This window comes from Mus caroli, chromosome 18, assembly GCF_900094665.2.
Source record: "Mus caroli chromosome 18, CAROLI_EIJ_v1.1, whole genome shotgun sequence".
NCBI lineage: Eukaryota > Metazoa > Chordata > Mammalia > Rodentia > Muridae > Mus > Mus caroli.
In genome coordinates, this window is record NC_034587.1 from 47,047,990 (window position 1) to 47,067,322 (window position 19,333).

Sequence of the window (19,333 nt, forward strand, 5' to 3'; positions counted from 1 at the left end):
TAATGGCAGACGTGAAAGGCTACTTAGATATTTACTTCCTCTTTTGTATCTTATGTGACTTGGATCCAGAATTAGGACCTTACAAATATTCTCATCTTTTCTTAGACAATTTTAGTCTAGATTAATAAAACAAATTTTCTCTATATGGGGACATTACGACACACCTTCTACTATGTACTACCTACAATGGACCTCTTACTCTGGCTCCCCTCAGAATACACTCATGCTTGGGCAAAGAAAGTGCTCTTAACCATGGAAAATTCTCTCTAGCTCCTTAATTAGTGTTTTGGAAGATGAGACCTGCTCATAGTTTTTCCTTTTCTTTCTTCCCTTCTTTAAAGGCCATTAATTGAGTCTGTATCCAGGCTTAATAACAATCGTATTCACTCAGAAAATCACCATGTCTGTTACTTTGTCATTTACACCACTGACTTTTTGCTTCACCTGGCTTTCAGGTTTTTGTTTGCTTGCTTGTTTGTTTTTTCATTTCAAAGAGAAGTCTGTTTCCTTAAAGTGACTCTCATTTCATAGTGGAGAGGTAAATTAGGAGAGTGACCTGCTTGTTCTTGGTTCCACTTCTCCTTAGGTCCAAGAGACTGGAGATATTGTCATTTCAAATGCATACGTGGATCTCGTGCCTGCATCTGGAGTTTCAACCCAGACACCTTCAGAGGTAGGCTGCTTACACCGGCACCCAGTGACTTCTGTGTGAGTCATAGCTAATGCCACTTCAGGATTGTTCGGGCTACTTCCTTTAGCTATGAAAAGGCTCTTGAAGAAATGACACTAATTTAAAACTTACTGGAATGAAAAATATTTTCACAACTTAAGAGTTTTTAAAATCTTTTCAGAATATTGGGCTACTTTAAAGAGGAAATAGTTGCCTCTTTCAATAAGAGTGAGTTATTCATTCAGTTTTAATGAGAAATCTTTAAAAGTATTTGGAGGAAAAAAAAGTGAAAAGTTAAATCACCTATAAACAGCGCGTCTCGTTTATTAAAATATTTATATTCTAGTAAGGTTAGGCTTTTGATAAAAGTATTTGTAGTCTATGTCCAAAATCTTAATAATGTTAAGACTTTCACACTCCTGATCTTTTTTCATAAACCATGTTATTTCATAACTAGAAAGAAATTAATATCTTATAAAAATAATCTAAGATCAAAGCCTATGACATCTTTCAGCAAGAAAATAATTAAAGGCGTCATGGAGTTTACTCGTGTTTCATAAACAAAGGATGAAGACCATAGCTTGATTACTTGCTCAGTGTTTCTGAGAAGTGAATTAGACATCAGTTTGTGAGTAGGGTGGTCGGGTGCACTCACCCGGGTAGGCACTCATGTATATATGTCTTCTTCAGTTGCTCCTCCCCCTTACCTTTTAGACAGGGTCCCTCACTGAGCCTGGGGCTGGACTAGCTTCCCAGAGAGGCCCTGGCTCAGAGAGCTTGCTGTGCTGGGGAGCCAGTCTGATTCCCAGGGCTGGGTTATGTCATGTATTACCACACTGGCTTTCAACACAGGTGTTTGGGATGCAAATCAGGACCTTGTGGTTACACAAGAGGCCCTTTACCCCTGCACCTAAAACTATGGTCAACAATAACATTTTCTGGTAGAGTAAACTGGCTCTGGGCAGTATGATACAAGGAAAGTGTGAAGTAAGCCCGTGTGAGGCGAACAGCTCAGCTGGGTGTTTGTGAGCAGGTTAAAAATCACTTCTGGTGCATATTTCGCTAATAAGTTCTTTGTGAAGTTTTCAAATACGATTTCCTCTCTCTGTCAGGGTGGAGAGCTCCAGAGTGCTCTTGTGTTTGGGGAGATAGGCCGCCGCCTCAAGAGCGTTGGCCATGAGGTGGTAAAGAAAGCGAATGCTGTGTTTGAATGGCATATCACGAAAGGTGGGACTGTTGCAGCCAAGTGGAGTAAGTGATGTTTGTGACTTTATATTATTCTACGGTGATTTTTAGTGGAGATAAAGTATGTTTTATACCTAATAATGTAGTCCCTTTGAAAGCAGGTGAATCTGACCTATATAGTTTTGTTGTTGTTTTCCATAGGTCTCAGGACATTCAAAAGCATGCTTTTTTTTTTTTTTTACATTACATATATCATTTGTCAATTTCACACACACACACACACACACAGAGTGCATTCTAATTACTCATTTCCACCCCAGCCTGTTAACGTCTCCTCCTTCCTGTCTACATACCATGTAAGTAATGTGCTAGCACAGATTTCTTAATGAAAATGTGTATGTTTGGGTTTGTATTTGATAGCTATTAAGAGAATATATTTAGGGCTGAAGATGGTAGTGTTGGGGTAATTGTTTTATTATTTTATTGCATTCTTATATCTTTCCTCTCATTCCACCTTAATCCTTCCCAAATCTGCAATACTAGGTTGGAGAGAAAGAAGGTTAGAGGGGAGAAGGCTGCACACTTCTATAGGATACTTCCTGCTGACTAAGTTCATGGGGTTCCTTGGGGCAAGTGCAGTGTCATTGTCAGAATGCCCAGCAAACCAGCAATCCATCAATAGCAAATACAACAGCAGGGGGGCAGTGTAAGGGGAGCAGCCACCACCACAGGCCCTCTCGGGCCTCTCCCATTTATACCCTCTTGAGACTCCCGAGAGCTGGCAAAAAACATCACACACCCCTAGAACATGAGACAGTTATAGTTAACAACTGTGAACAAACCAAAGCAGCCCATGTCCCACACCTGGGATTTAAACAAAATCGTGTTCATATAACTGGGTTTTAAAAGAACCCAAAACTGGCACTGCATGCTTTATGCCAGGTAGAAGGCCTTGGGTTTGATCTGTATCACTGGAGGAAAAGTGGTAGCTACGTGGGTACCTTGAAAAAATCATACAGGTTTATTATTCTTTACAACCAAACAATTGCCACACACAGTTAGAGTCAACACCTAAAACCTGTGTAAATCATTTAGAACTTTTGGAACCAATTTTCTATTTCTTCTTCTTTAAAGCATATTTAAGTTTGTTTTAATATAACATTTGCTGTTTCTTTTAGGCACCATATGTTAATTATATAAAACATGGTTTGTATTAGTGTAGAGAGGAAAGCAACAATGTATCTGCTAAAAAATACCCGCAGGGAATCTCCTGGCTTTTCTCCCTGTGGGGAACATTTACACTTGCAACAAGTTAGCTGAGAAAGGAGAAGGGAGGCTGAACTGTGAGATGTAAGCGTTCCCCAGATTCCAGCGAGCCTCATGATTTCTGAGCTAGCTCATAGGTTAACAGAGAGCATAGCATGGTTTTTGTCGTCCCCCCCCCTGGCCCCCCCCTCCGCCCCCCCACCTCCATTCTTCTCTGGAGGAAATCAACTTTCCTCTCTCAGAGAAAGTACATTAGCCGTTGAGTTATAGAGCACAGGCTTACTGAAGGGAGTGCTGAGGGGAGCATGCGCTCCCGGAGTGGCGGAGGGCTAAGTGCCTGAAGCTGGCAATAGAAACTGTAGGGGTCCTGTGGAGGACAAGCAGCTGACCTACACAAGCAGGCCAGTTCCACAGTGTGATAGAATTGCCTAACAACCAACTAAGATTTCATCTTGAAGACAGTGTGCTTACATTTGAAAGTTACCTGTTGTTAACACAAAAAAGCTATCTCCATTATATTTTGGAATCTTGTTAATTGCTGCCTGTCATCAGTTCTTTGTCCTTACCCAGCAAAGCAAGGGGTGACAGTGTTCTGAACCCCCTGGGTCACAGTAGGCCCATCTTTGCCTGTGCTCAGATAGGCTTTATCTGTCAGCTTCATTTGACTCTCAGCTGTGAAATTGTTTCCAGGTCTGGTTCTTGTTTTCACTCTAGTCTCTATGTCACTGAGCTTCGTCACACTATTTGGCTGCAATAAAAGCTCTTTTGGCCCTATGCTTTGATAGAAGGTGTCCCTTTTGGCAGCCCTGTGTTGTATTCCGGTGCTTATTGTTATAGATTGGATATCTAAAGACTACCTTAGGGAATATCTTGCCTCTACTTCTAACCTCCACAAGCAGTTTTTATGATGTTTTTGCCAAATGCTGAAGTACCAAGTATTATGTGATTTATATTGTTGTAAGTAGCCAGCTGTGCTCATATCATGGTACACCAGAAACAGGATACAGGGGATGGAGATGGGCATACAGGCTGAGTGTGGTGTCGCTGTCCCTGAGCACATTCCAACTTAAGATCCCAGGCCATGCCTGTCTTTTCCTTTCCTTCCCAGATGGCTGTGGGTAGAGTGTGTGCATACTGGGGGAATCTTTTAAATCAAATTAAATCTAGGTCTAGAGAGAATGCTGATAATCAAATGAGACACTGTTGGCATTGATTGTGGGGACAGAGAGTCATAGGTGTGTCTTAAGTCATAGGTTTGCCACTTCTGAGGCCAATCTCATGTTGTTAGGTAGCAACAGGAGCCCTTCCTCCTGCCAGTGGAAGGGGAGATGTGAAGCCTATGGTCAGTACGAGTCAGAGAGAGTACAAGGCCTTGGTACTGCGCTTTTGGGAAGGGAGGCAATCTGCCTCATGTGTCTGTCTTCATACCTCGGGTGCAGTGTTTAGAAATAGCAGTATTCATAGGTGAGGCTTCCTTATGCCAGAGGCCGAGCTCACAGCTGTCCTCTTTTTCAACAGTGACTGTTGTGTCATTTTATTTAGTAGATTGGAATAAATTGCTAGAACTGAATGTCTGGACACAAGCCGACATTCCCAAGGTTCTGTGCCGTTGGTTATCTCACACTTTGAAACAATGGCCATCCTTGTCCTGTTACTTTTCTGGGGCTCTTTGACTGGGTTGAAAAGGTAAACATGGATAAAGAAGTCTCTGAGTCCCCTTGCTTGTCCCGATGCTCTTGCTGCACTTTGGTCATTTTTGGTTACATGTCTCTTTTCCTCTGACGTGGGCTTAGCACTGAGAAAGGCCTGCACTGTGTCTGCTGGCAGTTAGTCAGGTCTGTAGCCGACCTTCCGCATGCACAGGCTTAGGCTGTACGAGCCAGGAGCCATAGAGGAGTCACAGTTTAGAGGGATGGGAATGTGTCCCTTAGAACAAAACAGATGTAGCTTTACCGTGTGGATGGTGCTCTGTCTTTCCGTCAGTAGCTTTACCGTGTGGATGGTGCTCTGTCTTCTTAGTGGTGAAATGTACCACTGAAACATTTTACTAGAAATGATTATGCTTGTTTATTTATTAATTCTAAAACTATTAAAAAATTGTCTAGTCAACTCTTTGGACCCCATTCTGCTGTTTAACAGTAGTGTTTAGAGGAAGTGAAAGTTGGCCGAATAAGAGGCTCAGGACTGGGACGCAGCTGTGCCTGAGGACTTGGGTTCTATTCTCAGCACCACAGAGCAGAGAGAGGAAGAGGAGGAGGCTCAGGTAGCCTACAGAATCGTTTCTGGCTGATAATGAGGGAGAGGGAGACAAGACCCATCTGAAACTATTGCTAAAATAGAACCAACCTCCTGGAGCACTATTTCTGTCTGGATATCAGAAGACAAAGATGTCTGGGGTAAAACTCAGGTTTTGAACCTGTGGTTTTTGCATATGGTGATGAGGAAGGAGTGTGTAGAGAGCAGATGAGATGTGATGGCAGGATTGTGGTCAGTTGAGGTTTGGGCTGGACTGTGGGCTGCCTAGAGTGTGTGGCTAAGTGTCAGCTTTGAGCAGCGTGCTGGGAAGCACAGCCATTGCAAGTTAGCTGTGCTGCCTTGATAATTCCTGCAGGAGGAAAATGGAATGAAACGTAGCTTGTGGGAAATTGTCTGCCATCCCTGTTCATGTAGAATTGTCTGCCATCCCTGTTCATGTAGAATTTGGCTTACAAGCTTCAGCTGTATAATTTTATTGTGATGCTAAACACATTAATATGTATTGCCAAAGATTTTGTTTGTTGCTTGAGTATTTTATAGTTACGGGATACATTCGAACTGTTGAAACTGTTTGTGAGTGCTTATATCCTAAAGACATCATGTTGCTAAACAGAATATGCTCTGTATTCATTAGTGTGATGGATTTAAGCAAATGATTTGGAGCAGGTTGGTTTCTTTTCAATCTCATGTTATAATTTTTTACATTATATGGATATGTGTAAGAATTTCACCTATATATCAAGATCATACAAATACTATGTGTTTTGTTTGAAGACTCTTTATGAAATGAATTAGTTGAGTATTAATGGTATACATTGTAATTAAATGTCCAGAGCTAACTACATTTTCTGGACTGAATCCAGGCCTCTTGTGGACTGCATGACAGTGACAGGTCAAGGATGCTCCTTGAATTTTAATGTGCATACACTTTGGAAATGTCACCATGTGGAAGAAAGGGTAGAGATTTTAGAACTGCACTCCTTGAAGATGAGAATCCGCCCTTCTTGAAGCCATCTGACCATCAGAATCAATAAGCTCTGGTTTGGAACTCATCTGAAGTTCCTTATCCCATTATCCTTTAAAGATTTCTCAGTCTAAACATAAATTATTTTATCTTTTCAGACAAGATCTTGCTTTGTAGCCCAGGCTGGCCTCAAACTAGAAACTCTGTTGCCTTAGCATCACAAGTAGTAGGAGTATGGGCACGTGCCAGCATCCCACAAAATTCACCCCATTTTGTGAATTTAAATTCACAAAATTTAAATATGCCAATTCCAGAGTTTGGGTTGAGATTCAGAAATGTCTCATGAATTTCAAGAAAACATCTCATCCTTGGAAAGAATCTATCTAGTTGTCAGTCAAGGAATTCCCCACTGCCGTCCAGTGCCTGAGAGTAGCACCGTTCCAAAGGCCATCAGTCCCCTCTGTATACCATGTGTCCTAACATCATTTGCAAATTCTTTTAACAATAACGAGATTAAAAATTGCAAAGATTGTAAAGAGCACACTTATTTTTCAGCTAGCACTTCAAATTGTTAGAGTTTTGTCCCCTTTTGTGAAAGTATATGTACTTAAGAGTAACTTGGAGATTGGGTGTTGTAAGGGTGAAGGCTACTCTGTTATTCCAAGAACAAAGACATTCTCTGTCAAAGAGTAGTTATCAATACCAGGAAGTTAACACTGGCACAGTGTTGTTATCTGCTCTAACACTTCAGTAATGCTCCACTCTTTGTCCCAATAGTGTTGTTTAAAGCAAAGGAATAATAACAGTAGTGGTAGCAACAGTAGAAATGGAGAGAGGGGGAGAAGTACTCTGGGTGTGGCTAGGTCACACATTACACTCAGTTAAGTCTCTTGTTGCAACCTTGATCATTTGTCTCATTTGTTACCTTGATGGATTGGAAAATTTATTTTGAATAATATTCATTAGTTTGTATTTATTTGATATTATTCATGATTAGGTTGTTGAACTTTTGGCCAAAATTGTAGCAAAGTATTGTGTTCTTGCAGTATCTTTTTTTCTTGTAACAAAACAAAACAAAACAAAACCCCTTATATTTTAGTGGGAGTGGTAGCTCCCTTCTGTAATCCTAGCATTTAGGAAGAAGAGGTAGGAGGATAGCCCTCGAGTTTGAGGACAGCCTAGGCTCCTGGGTGAATCAGGTTTTCATTTGTTCTGTTGTTTGGTGCATAAAGCACCTTCCCTCTCACTCCTTTCACTCACTGAACTGTTACTAATGTCTCTCCACAGAGAAGTAGATGGTACTAGAGGCAGGCTGGATTTGTGCCCACTGAGCCCTGGCCATCCTCAGTAGAGGAGGCAAAAGCAGCCTAGCCTGTGATTTTACCTTGCCCCTTCCCTGTAGGGGCAGTCAATTAAAGCCAAACAATTTCTGAACTCTTTTAGAGACTTAGTGATCATAAATTTGAAGTGTAATCACTCATAAACACAGTAAAGTGTGCCACTGACTGTAAGTGCACTTTCTGTTTCTGTAGTGAGAGTGTGACCTTGCAGATATGAGTCTAGATGATAACAGTGAATAGTTCTTCCACACAAACCAAACCCTCTGTGCATTTGAACATTTTGCTCCTTTGCCCCAAATTTCTATATTCCTGCTAAGAACCATTTTTTCTTATATTAGAGTTAGCCATTAGCTTTCCAGTTTCAAGTCTCCTGCCTGTTAATGGTGAGTAGATGAGTCTGAGGGAGGGAAAATGTGAAGAACCCCAGCACAGATGGCTGTAGTCTAGGAGATTTGCTCCTTTACTCTAGGATTAATGTGTGTGAAGCACAGTTTTATTACCGAGTGGGATTTCTATGTGCACACCCCCCACCCCCTAAGTGGGCCTTGGGCAGAGCCATGCAGAATTAAAACTGCAGATGCTAAGTCTATTGGCTGGCGGAGGTTTGCTTTCTTTTAGCCTTTTCACACCCTCTCCTTTCTGTCCCCGTCCATTATCTTTCTGACTATAGAGATAACTTATACCAGGAAAGTGTGTTTATTCATGGGGATCCCTGTAAGATCCGGGCCTTTGTTCTTCCTGTCAGACTCCTGCTGCGTTTGACCCCTGGTCTAACAGTCACACTGGAAACTTACAGAAACAAGTGAGGCAGCCTAAGCACAAGGTCCTTCCTGCTCTCTGCCTTTCTTGTTTTTTCTTAAATTCTTTTCTGTTGTTTTTGTTTTGTTTACTTGGCAAAATTCTCTTCTGTGGAGACCTAGGGTGATTGAATTCTGTTTTCAGCAATTGCTAAGCAAAAGGGTAATTAAGTGCTCTGGGTGGTCTTTGGACCTTCAGTTTCCCTTATGAGAGGTGGGAGTTCTTTGCTTTCTCTAGGAGGGTGGATACAGCTGCACCAGCCCCCACTGAGAGAGAGAGAGAGAGAGAGAGAGAGAGAGACAGAGAGAGAGACAGAGACAGAGACAGAGACAGAGAGACAGAGAGAGACAGAGAGAGAGAGACAGAGAGAGACAGAGAGAGAGACAGAGACAGAGAGACAGAGAGACAGAGAGAGAGAGACAGAGAGAGCGCGAGAGCGAGCACACTCACAAGGCTAACCCTGAACTTGCTGACTGGCTTTTCCTGTATGCGTATCAGTCATAGGGGAGACAACTCAGACACTCGGACATCCTACGTAGCTTCAGCAAGGCTTTGTAGATGTTATACAGAAAGCAATGGAGTTAAACTGGTAAAAAAAAACCTTGTTTTCAGTTACTAAGCTTGTTTCTGGGACAGTTAACCTTTCTATAAAAAAGTTTAATGGAAGAGAACCTAGTTAAACAAACACACATTATGATTTCTTCTTTCAGTAGGTGGTAATTAACACAGAGCTCACTAGTGGATACTGCACTGAGAATGAGTGACTCTGGAGCCCTCGGTCTTAAAGGGGTGACTTATCAAACTCCTTCCCTGGAGGCTCGGGGGTCTGTGCAGAGGAGGAGGTGAACATGGATGACTCCAAGGGAACAGCACACCTGTGACACTTATAAGAGCTGCAGATACAACAGGACTGGCACACATCAACTCACAGAGATGGTGGCAGCACACTCAAGGCCTGCACAGGTCCCAGCACTAAGGACAGGAAGTGGACTCAATGCCCACCCTTACCTTTTATTGTTTTATTTTATTTGTTTAGTTTTTGGAAGTAGGGTCTTCTATGTAGCCCTGGCTGTCCTGAAATTCATTATGCAGGCTGCCCTCAAACTCACAGACATCCACGTGCCTCTGCCTTATGAATGCTGGGATTAAAGGTGTGTGTGAACATGCACAGCTCGAGAAGCTATTTGCAGTTGCAATAGATTCATGCTGAGAAGTTTTTTTCTAATCGACTGTGATTGGGTACATTAACCACACTCCAGGGCAGGTCCTGTGCCCAGGAGTCGTTGGTCAGAACAAAATGAATTCTCTGCTGGTATGTGTGAGTTCATGTGCTTTGTGATTTGTTTTGTCTTTTATTTGTATTATTTTTTTTTGTTTGTTTTTGAGAAAGAGAAAGACCATGGTATGGGTAAGGATGTGGGAGAGGAAAAACATGATATTGTATGAAAAATACTTAGGAATAAAATTATGATACATTATGATTTATTTGTGAATAACTGGAGTGTTATTCAAATTTAGTTTGAAAATCTTGCTAGTCAGGTGTCAGAACCTTTGATGAATCAGGTGTTAGAAAGGTTGGAGAACATTATGAGCTCCAAGCAGCCTCACATGATACTGGGCTAAGATTCTTGGCTGACTGCACTTTCAAAGCCTTAGTTACACACACTGCAGCAACTTCACTTCCTTTAATAACTTGTTCTAGATTTAGCTCATATTTACATACATATTTCTATCACATGAGATTCTTCATTAAGAAAGGAACTATGATTGACTTGACTGTTCTGAAGAACTAGCACCTAGAAGTAGCAGTAGCACCTAGAAGAGGATTTACAAGCTCCCCCTGATAGAGCATGCTGCAGGAGGATTGCTGCGAGTTGAAGCTCAGTCTTGCTTACCGCATGACATCCTGCCTCAGGCAACAAAGAAGACAAAACTTTTCTAACTGACAGAAAGTACGTGTTCTAGAAGTAGGAGCATGGAACATACAGGCCTTGCCTAACTTGGAACCCAGAGCAGTATCCATTGTGTGTAGCTTTTTTGTGCTGTGATATTTTTGAGGAAACAGTGGCCTGCATTGTTTTCTTGTTTTCCAGCCATTGACCTGAAGAGAGGCTCAGGGGAGGTGTACCAAGGCCCCGCAAAGGGCTCTGCTGATGTGACCATCATCATTTCTGATGAGGATTTTATGGAAGTGGTCTTGGGCAAGCTTGACCCACAGAAGGTAATGTCAGTAACATTTCTATTTACAAAGTTTATGCTGAATATTCCGATTAGCAAGTCATATTTTTAAAATTACTATTTCAGCTAATATTTTTCAAAAGATATTTTAGGGGGTCTAATTCCTGTTTACCATTTACTAAAACAATATAAAACCTACAGTAGACATTTTGAAAATATAGTTTGTGGTGTAAAACTTGGATGTGATTGGTATAAGTTTAGCATTTCTTAAGTGAAGTGTTTCAGCTTTCAGTTAGTGACATTTTGAGATATCGGAACAGATTTACTGGTTTAGGATCCATAATCCAAAAATTAGAAATCTGAAATGCTCCAAAATTAAAAAAAAAAAACCCAAACAAAACTGATTTGAATTTCTCAGGAAGTTTCAGTTTGTGAAACATTTTGGAAGTCAGAGTTTTGTATTAGTGACATGCAGCCAGTATAAAGCATTACTTACTCGTTGAAAATCTAGAACTAGGATATTTAACAAATAGTTACTATGTCACTGAAGTTGGCGCATTCCAAGGAATATTAGGGGAAAATATCAGTAGGTCAGGAGCATCTTCTGTGATGTTGTTAATATTATCCTGAAACTGTTACCTGTTTTCAAACAAAATTGAAATAGCTAATGTAGTAATTTACAAGAAGGAGAAAATCTTGTTATTTTTAGTTTGTGATTATATTGCTTGAAGTTCCAATCTTATGACCTGGTCCTTACAGTGAATGAGCTCAGACAAGTGTTTGAATGCACAAGTATTAAGAAACGACTTCCACATAGTAGCAAACTCACAAGATGAAAGAATTGAAGAAAACCTGATTAAGAGCTAGTCACTTATTTATATGCTATACAGAATACCTGTTTATAAGATATCTCAAGAGTTGGAAACTGTCTGAGACTTGCATCTGTTACTCAGTCCCTGTGATACCCACCACAGAGAGAATTAGGAACAACAGCAAAGCCAACCCCGGCTGCTGTTTCCTTTCCCAGGCTGCACAGCTAGGGGGCTGTGGGTGGATGTACCCACAACAGGAGAGGGAGGATGTAACTTGTGGCAGCCACACCTTGTGGGGCTCCGGCCTCTGCTCCTCCACTATGGTATGCTGACAAAATGCAAGTGACAAGTGAATATGACCGAGTGTCTCTCCTTGTCAACAACCACTTGGATTTGTACCAGTGTCAATCAGGCAAGTGCTTCAGGTCCCTCAGCACTATTACAGCAGCCAGTCCCAGACAATCTTTCAAGTAACAAAGCTGGTGTTAACAGATAATGTCTATCCCTGATAGAGTCACTGCCCCATTATTACCATGTAGTGTGCTGTCTAGACCACATCTATCTGAACTGCTTGAGTCCCCCAGTCTTTGACTTTAGGATGTTATACCACCCAAACACTAGTAGTGATGGTCAAAAGAATCTATAGCAACCTATGGTGCCAAACTCAAAACTGCATAATGAACCAGTATCCCAAGAGACATTTTCAGAAGAAATTTGGCTTCTAAGAAGGCCATCCTCTTAGCAGTAGTAGTGATGCCTACTCTACCGCACAGCATAAATCTCCACACAAGATCACACGTGAGGAACGAACGCTGCATTCTGATACCTCGTGACTACGGCAACTCTTCAGTAACAGGGTTAGAGAGATGAGTGGTTAAGAACACCCCACTCCTGCAGAGGATCCAGGTTCAGTTTCGAGCACTCACATCAGTTGGCTCATGGCTCTAGTGCCAAGGGAACTGATCCCTTCTGACCTCTTTGAGCACCTGTACACATAAACTCATGCAGGTATACACACATATACACAATAAACCAACCAATCAATCTTATATGAAAGAGCTCAAAAGATCATGGTTGAATGAAGTTAGGAAGATTTGCAGGAAATAAGAGACATTCTGTAAAGAGGAAGAAATCTTAGAAAACAAAGAACTCAGTAAGATAAAAACTTTAGTCAAAATCCCCAACCAGATCAAGTAGAAAAAAGAATTTTAGCTTGAAGATAGGTCTTTCAAAATGCCACAATCAGACATAGGGGAAAAATAATCAAGAAACTCAGTGTGTCTGAGACACCATGAAAATATCAGACAGCTGTTATCAGTGTACTTAGGGAGGAGTTAAGGTTACATAGACATAAAACCTACTCAGTGCATTTGTGGTTAAAAACTTCCCTGATGGTGGGCAAGACGTGGGCATCCAGATCCAGGACTCAAGAGATCCCAAGTGAGCGTGACCAGGAGAGACACTCACTGCCACCCGGTGAGACGGTCAGAGTCCATACAGCACAAGGAGGAGAAATCTCAGCTGAGTCCACACTAGCCCCATTAGACTGACACGAGTTGTGGGTAGAAATACCCCAGAGCAGGAGAGCATGGAAGGATGTATTTCAAGGTGGAAAGAAATAACTGCCAGTGAAGGTTACGATATCAAGCCAAAGTCTCCTCAGATGTAAGCAGCAGGGAAACCTAAGAGTAGAAAGGAGGTAACATCAGGAGTTAGGAAAGCATAAGTCCTATTAGAGCAGACGTATAAGAATAACAACAGTATCGATACAATCAGCCAGCAAACTCTACAATGATAGGAAAGAATGAGCAGAGAATTCAAAACTAGAAGAAAATCAACATGCATTAGAAAGTATTTGTTAAAATTTAATATACTTTTCATGATATGAGTCCCAACAAATTAGATATAGAAGGAACAAACTTGAGCACAATAAAGGATGAATCTGACAGACCCACAGGTGATCTGACACGGAATGAGGAAAGCTGGAAACATATAAGACAGGGAGCAGTACAAGGAGGCCGCTCTCCCCACTCCTAAGTGTTAGCCAGAACACTGGGGCACCGGAATGAAATGGAGCCATATTCCTAAACAAGCTGTGAAGGAGGTTACCAACAGACACTAACATGGAAGGGAAACTCTCATGGGCCTCAACCCTACACAAAGAACTACAGGCAACTAAGGGATGCTGAGAGATGGAGAAATAATCTTATCCTGGGAAGAGCCCCAAATTGATTATCCAATATCAAGTGTCAAGCCTGAAAACATAGCAGGTTGTATTTATATATTTAAGTATAGACTCTCTGTGTGTGAGTGTGTGTATAACAATAATTAAAGAAAGAAAGAAAGAAAGAGAGAGAGAGAAAGAGCGAGAGCACAAAAAGTACGCATGGGAAGTGTAGAGGGTGGGAAGGGAAGAGAAGGGAAGGAATGATGTAATTATATTTTAATTTCAAACCCTTAAAAAAAAAGATGTGCATAGAGGACAGGAAAAAAACAAAAATGTTAATTTTTGCAGATAATGTAGAAAAAACTTAGATTCTATCAAGAGACTTAGAAATGTTAAAATGTAGAGGGTTTAAGAATCCATTTAACACGCCAGCCTTCTGCCTGGCTTTATGCACTCTCGCCGTATACCTTGCACATTATTTAACTGACATGACAAGGGTGTGCTACTTTAGTGCTGCTGTCCTGAGTTTTCAGAGATGTAGGGGCTGGAGCTTCAGGGAGTCTAGTGGTTTGCCCAGGTCACGTTGCTCATAAGTGACAGGGTCTGGGCTCCCCCTAACCCCCAGTCTTCCCGTGCTGTTGCCTATCACCACAGTGTGGTCCTGTTGTATTTTGACATTATCTATGGCCGCTGTGTGGGGCAGGTGTAATTAGCATCTTCAGTTTGCTTTTCAAGTTCTGAGTAGAATAGTTGTATTAAGAAGAAATGCAATATACTCTTTTATTTATGTAGTCTCAAATCCACATGTAATAACAGAGTAAAGCCAGAAGTACAGATTCCAACAGAATCACCAAGCCTGTCAAGTCAGATAACTCTGTGATTTTTCTAAACGTGTGGGGTCTTTTTTCTTAGATAGCTAAAATTATGTGTGCAGTCTGTAGCTGTTAAATTCTTATAGCTAGGCTGAAGCTGCCTTCCTCGTCCAGTTCATAACTCGCCTGGTGTCAGCCTGAGCAACCGTCTTTCTGAGAGAGGCAAAGGTAAGGTTAACTCTTGGTGCTCTTTCCCCTCCTGCCTTGTAGGCCTTCTTCAGTGGCAGGCTGAAGGCCAGAGGGAACATCATGCTGAGCCAGAAACTACAGATGATTCTCAAAGACTACGCCAAGCTCTGAAGGACCCACTGTGTGCTGTTAAAGGAGTCAGAATAATTAAATACTGTCTACCCAGTTGAGCCGCTGCCTTGCAATCCACAGGAGTGTGCAGCAGAAATCGCTTCACCTTTCCAGATTCAGATAACTTGCAGATTTTCATTTTCTACTAATTTTCCACATATTATTTTTACAAGGAACTGTAATCTAGCTAGCAAAATAATCGTTCTGTTCATAGATCTGTATCTTAATAAAAAATAAAAATTAACTAAGTCTGGTTTCTTTAGACTTTGTAAAAGCATTAGAATGTGAAAGGAAAACGGAATGAATAAAAGCCACTTTACTGCTTGTCTCCCTTCCTGCTCCTCTCTGTATTGATCCCTGAATTTCCCAGGATGCCCTCATTCTCTACTGTTAGGATAGTGCTGTGCCCAAGAACAAAGTCTTTGTGCTCTCAAGTCATTCTTTGATCCCCTCTGCTTGAAATTTTATATTTTCACCCTGTTTTTAAATCCACCAAAGATAGGACATGTTTGGTTCATCAGTAGCCTGGAATCATAGTCTCTAGCAAGCATGCTCACACAGCTGAGCCCCTACATTTGCCTTGATGGCAGTGTGCCTGGGAATGGGCTTGGGTGGCTTATCTGCAAAGGGAAAGGACGTGTGGGATGGTCAGGCTCCGGTGGAGGGAGCTGCAGTTTTGTTGCCCACGGAATTCCCTGTGCTGACTCTTTGCAAATTCAACCTTTTGATGGAGCGTTCCTGGGCACAACTCTGATCTGGAGTGCTCCGAGGCTCTGCACCTGTGGGCAAGCGGGCTGGTGCAAGGAGCTTACACAGCCTCAGCTTCTCTTTAAAGGCAGCGCTGGAGCTGGGATATCCCTTAAGTGGTATCCTGAGGCAACTAATAGTTACTCACTGCCTTGAAGAGCTGCGTGACCTTGGGCCAAGCATCGAGGGAATTCCTGGAGTAGGCTTATGGTCTGTTGTCTTCCCTGCAGCTGAGAAAATGGAGCCTTCAGAATTAACCTTAGTGCAGAGTGATCCACTTTCTGCCAATTTAATTTTAATAAAACAAAGGCAGTCTTACAATGTTGGTCTTTATTATATTAAACTCCTGTTCATGATGAGCTGGGGGAAGCCTGGAGCTCAGTAATGTCCCAGTAGAAGTAACTTATCAAGTTAAATGCCACTGTTCATTAATGAAAGTGTTGATTATATTCCCTAGGTGCTCAATCCTCGTCTTAAGGAAGTTGTGTTTTGGTTATTTTATCTCTCTCTCTGTCAGTCTTAAAGGTCAGAGAACTACTAGTATCTAGATAAGGAAGTATATTATTAGTCTTATGTTCCTTAACATTCTGGAAGTATTTAATATTGTTGAGTGCGCCATCAATTCTTATATTCTCCAATAAGCAATATATAATTTATAATGAACCCATGTGACTTTTATTTGTTCCTTTCATTATTTTTGTGTAGATCAAAGTTCATTAGAGATTTTGACTTCTGTGTTTTTACTGGGAAATGTTCATACATTCCTTCCTCAACACATTCAAACTAAAGGGGGAGGAAAGCCTGTATGTGGCATGAGGTATTGCTAGTGTGGATAGTGGGGTGCAGAGACGGTGAGAGAATGGTGGGAACTTTTTCTCTAAAAGCTCCTGGATAGCAGATGGGATGGGGTAGACGGAAGCGTGATCCTGTAAAGACTGCCTTCTCAAGGGTAGCTGTGTTCAGTCTATCGCCATGTTAGGACTGGACCTGCCCAAGCAAGACAGCCTTAACAGATCATCATTGTCTGCTCCAGAGACTATGTAGCAGTGCTCAGTGAACGTTAGGTCAGAGCCTCCACAGTCAAATTAGTTCTGGAAACAACTTGACAGATACATACATGTGAGAGTGTCCTTTACTAATTTCTCTCAGGTCTGCTACATTGACAATTAAGGTTAACCAGCACAGTAGCCAAAGTGACCCTGAGAACAAGAATGGCCCTGACATAGCATAACCATAGAGTTTGAGTAACAGAACCTCGGGACACGCTTGGCAAATGGAACGCAAGAGAAAACTCAGCAGTTAATCCACACACAAGTGGCCAGCTACCTTTAATGAGGTCTCCGTGATCCCATTACACCTGAAAGTGGGGAGGTTTGGATTTTTTGGAGGGGCATATGGATTTATGTGTTCAGAAATATGCCTTCCTTAATTGTACACAAAACTCAAAATGGAACAAAGTTGTAAACGTTCAAAGCTAAGAAATGGGGAAAATTTCAGACATTATTGTACGCACTAATCTTTCTAGAGAGGCCTTAAGGAGGCATGCTCACTGAACAAAAACTAGACAAATGGGATTCTATGAGATTCAGAAACATCTGCACAACAAATCACCAGTATAAAGACAAACCTATAGAATGAAAGAAAAATTGTTTTACACTTGACATCTGATGAGATTTAACCAGAAATAAACTGAAAAACTGAACAAGAAAATAAAAAAAATGAGTTAAAATATGCTGGTGAATTGAACGGATAAAAAAGTGACATGCAAATGGCTAACAAATAATGAGAAAATACTCAGGTTCACCAACTAGCAGGGAATTGCAAATCCAAACTACAGTAAGTTAGCATCTTACCTCAGCAAGAATGGCTACCATCAAGTAAACTCCAACAAATGCTGGTAAGGATGTAGAGGAGAACACATACACTTGGAATAGGTATATGCATAGCCACTATGGTCAACTGGAGAGTCAGTTAAAAGGGAAACGTAGAACTGCCATGTGATTACTGTTTTTACTACTGGGTATCCAAATGAGACAAAATCATCAAAATGAGAGCGCTCTCCCAGTTTATTACAGCCTTGCCTACAGTAGCTAACATATGAAGTCAACTAGATGTCATCAGTGGATGATGACAAAAATATATATGTGTGTGTTTGTGTGTATGTATATGTATGTATATATATATATATTCACACATTCATATGTCTTTTCCATATTTATATATTCACATATACTTGCATATATTTATATGGGTATATATGTGTGTGTGTGTATATATACATATATATATATATTGCTATAAAAAGAGTGATTGATAGCCTGTCCTTTGCAGCAGCCAAATGGTCCAGCATTATGTCATTATGTTAATTGGAGTAAGACAGGTACAGACAGATGAATGGCACACATCCCGTCTTTTCCCTTGTTTGTAGAAACTAATAAGCTGATCATACAGAAGACTAGAGCAGAACACTGATCATTAGAGTCAGAAGGGCAGAGGGAGAAAGACAGAAAGTTCATAATTAAGGGGCACCAAAAAGGAGAAGAGAAGTGTTTTACTTTTCAACCAGAGTAGGGCACTATTTCAAAATTACTGTGTGAGTCCGAGTTTGTAAAACACCACACACAAATACACACACACAGTTGTACACATGAACATTGAAACATTATTGCTGTTTTTAGAGATAATATGTAGCGCATGTAAGTACAAAGTTATTATAATGTACTCCATAAAACTCATATAAATATATTCCAACAAAACCAAAACAGAAATACCACACTCTGACATCTTCTTATCACAGTTAGAGTGGATGTTGTTCCTGAAAATGTGATCCATGTGAGGAGGATACCTGGACAGTAAGGTGGTCCTGCAGAATAGGAGTAAGACTGGGAGGTTGGAGGGACTCTGATGTATACTGTTCCCTTCTGGCTCAGTACATCTCATATACCAGTCTCTGTCTCTGTCTCTCCATGGCTCTTGCTGCCTGCCTGTCTGTCTATCCACCCCTCCCTCCCTTTCCTGTTGAAGAGTGCATAGGTCTATTTGGATGGGTTAAGCCAGGCAAGAACAAAGCACATTCCCTGTGCTTCATGTCTCAGCTTCATTTGGGGCTATTTATTCTTTTTCTTTTTAGTCTCTGTCTCTGTCTCTCTGTCTCTCTCTCTCTGTGTCTACAAGCATGCATGTGTCTGAGGAGACTAAAGAAGCATATGGGAGGACTGGTAAGATGGCTCAGCGGTTAAGAGCACTGACTGCTCTTCCAGACGCCCCGAGTTCAAATCCCAGCGACCACATGGTGACTCACAACCATCTGTAATGAGATCTGACAGNCTCTTCTGGTGTGTCTGAAGACAGCTATAGTGTACTTACATATAACAATAAATCAATCTTTGGGCCAGAGCGAGCAAGGCTGGAGTGAATGGGGCCAGAGAGAGTGGACCCAGAGCAAGTGGGCTGGAGTGAGCAGAGGTCCTAAGTTCAATTCCCAGATATCACATGATGGCTCACAGCTACAGTGTACTCATATACATAAAATAAAAGCTAAATATTAAAAAAAAAGAAGCATGTGGGAATCCTGTGGAGATGGTTGTGGGTGTTGCACAAGAGCATCACAACTTCTTAACCACTGAGCCACCTCTCTGGCCTCCCATATTGCTTCATGAATAGTTTTAACTGACTGAATATTTAATTAAACCAATGTATAGTATACCAGAGATTTAGATGTGAATAAGAAAAGCATCATACTTTATTTTTTTTATTTTTTTTTTTAATATTTTTATTA

The 19,333-nt window shown here is 41.2% G+C and overlaps 1 protein-coding gene across 1 annotated transcript in view; it reads left to right on the forward strand.

Moving 5' to 3' along the window:
- Window positions 1–15,136, forward strand: part of Hsd17b4 (hydroxysteroid 17-beta dehydrogenase 4) — a 73,794-nt gene extending 58,658 nt beyond the window's left edge. Inside the window, exons 21-24 of the mRNA XM_021150170.2 lie at window positions 587–673; window positions 1,783–1,921; window positions 10,573–10,700; window positions 14,719–15,136. Of these exons, the coding sequence (XP_021005829.1) occupies window positions 587–673; window positions 1,783–1,921; window positions 10,573–10,700; window positions 14,719–14,808 (444 nt within the window). The 3' untranslated portion in view covers window positions 14,809–15,136. The remainder of the gene's footprint in view (window positions 1–586; window positions 674–1,782; window positions 1,922–10,572; window positions 10,701–14,718) is intronic.
- The last annotated feature ends 4,197 nt before the right edge of the window (window positions 15,137–19,333 follow it).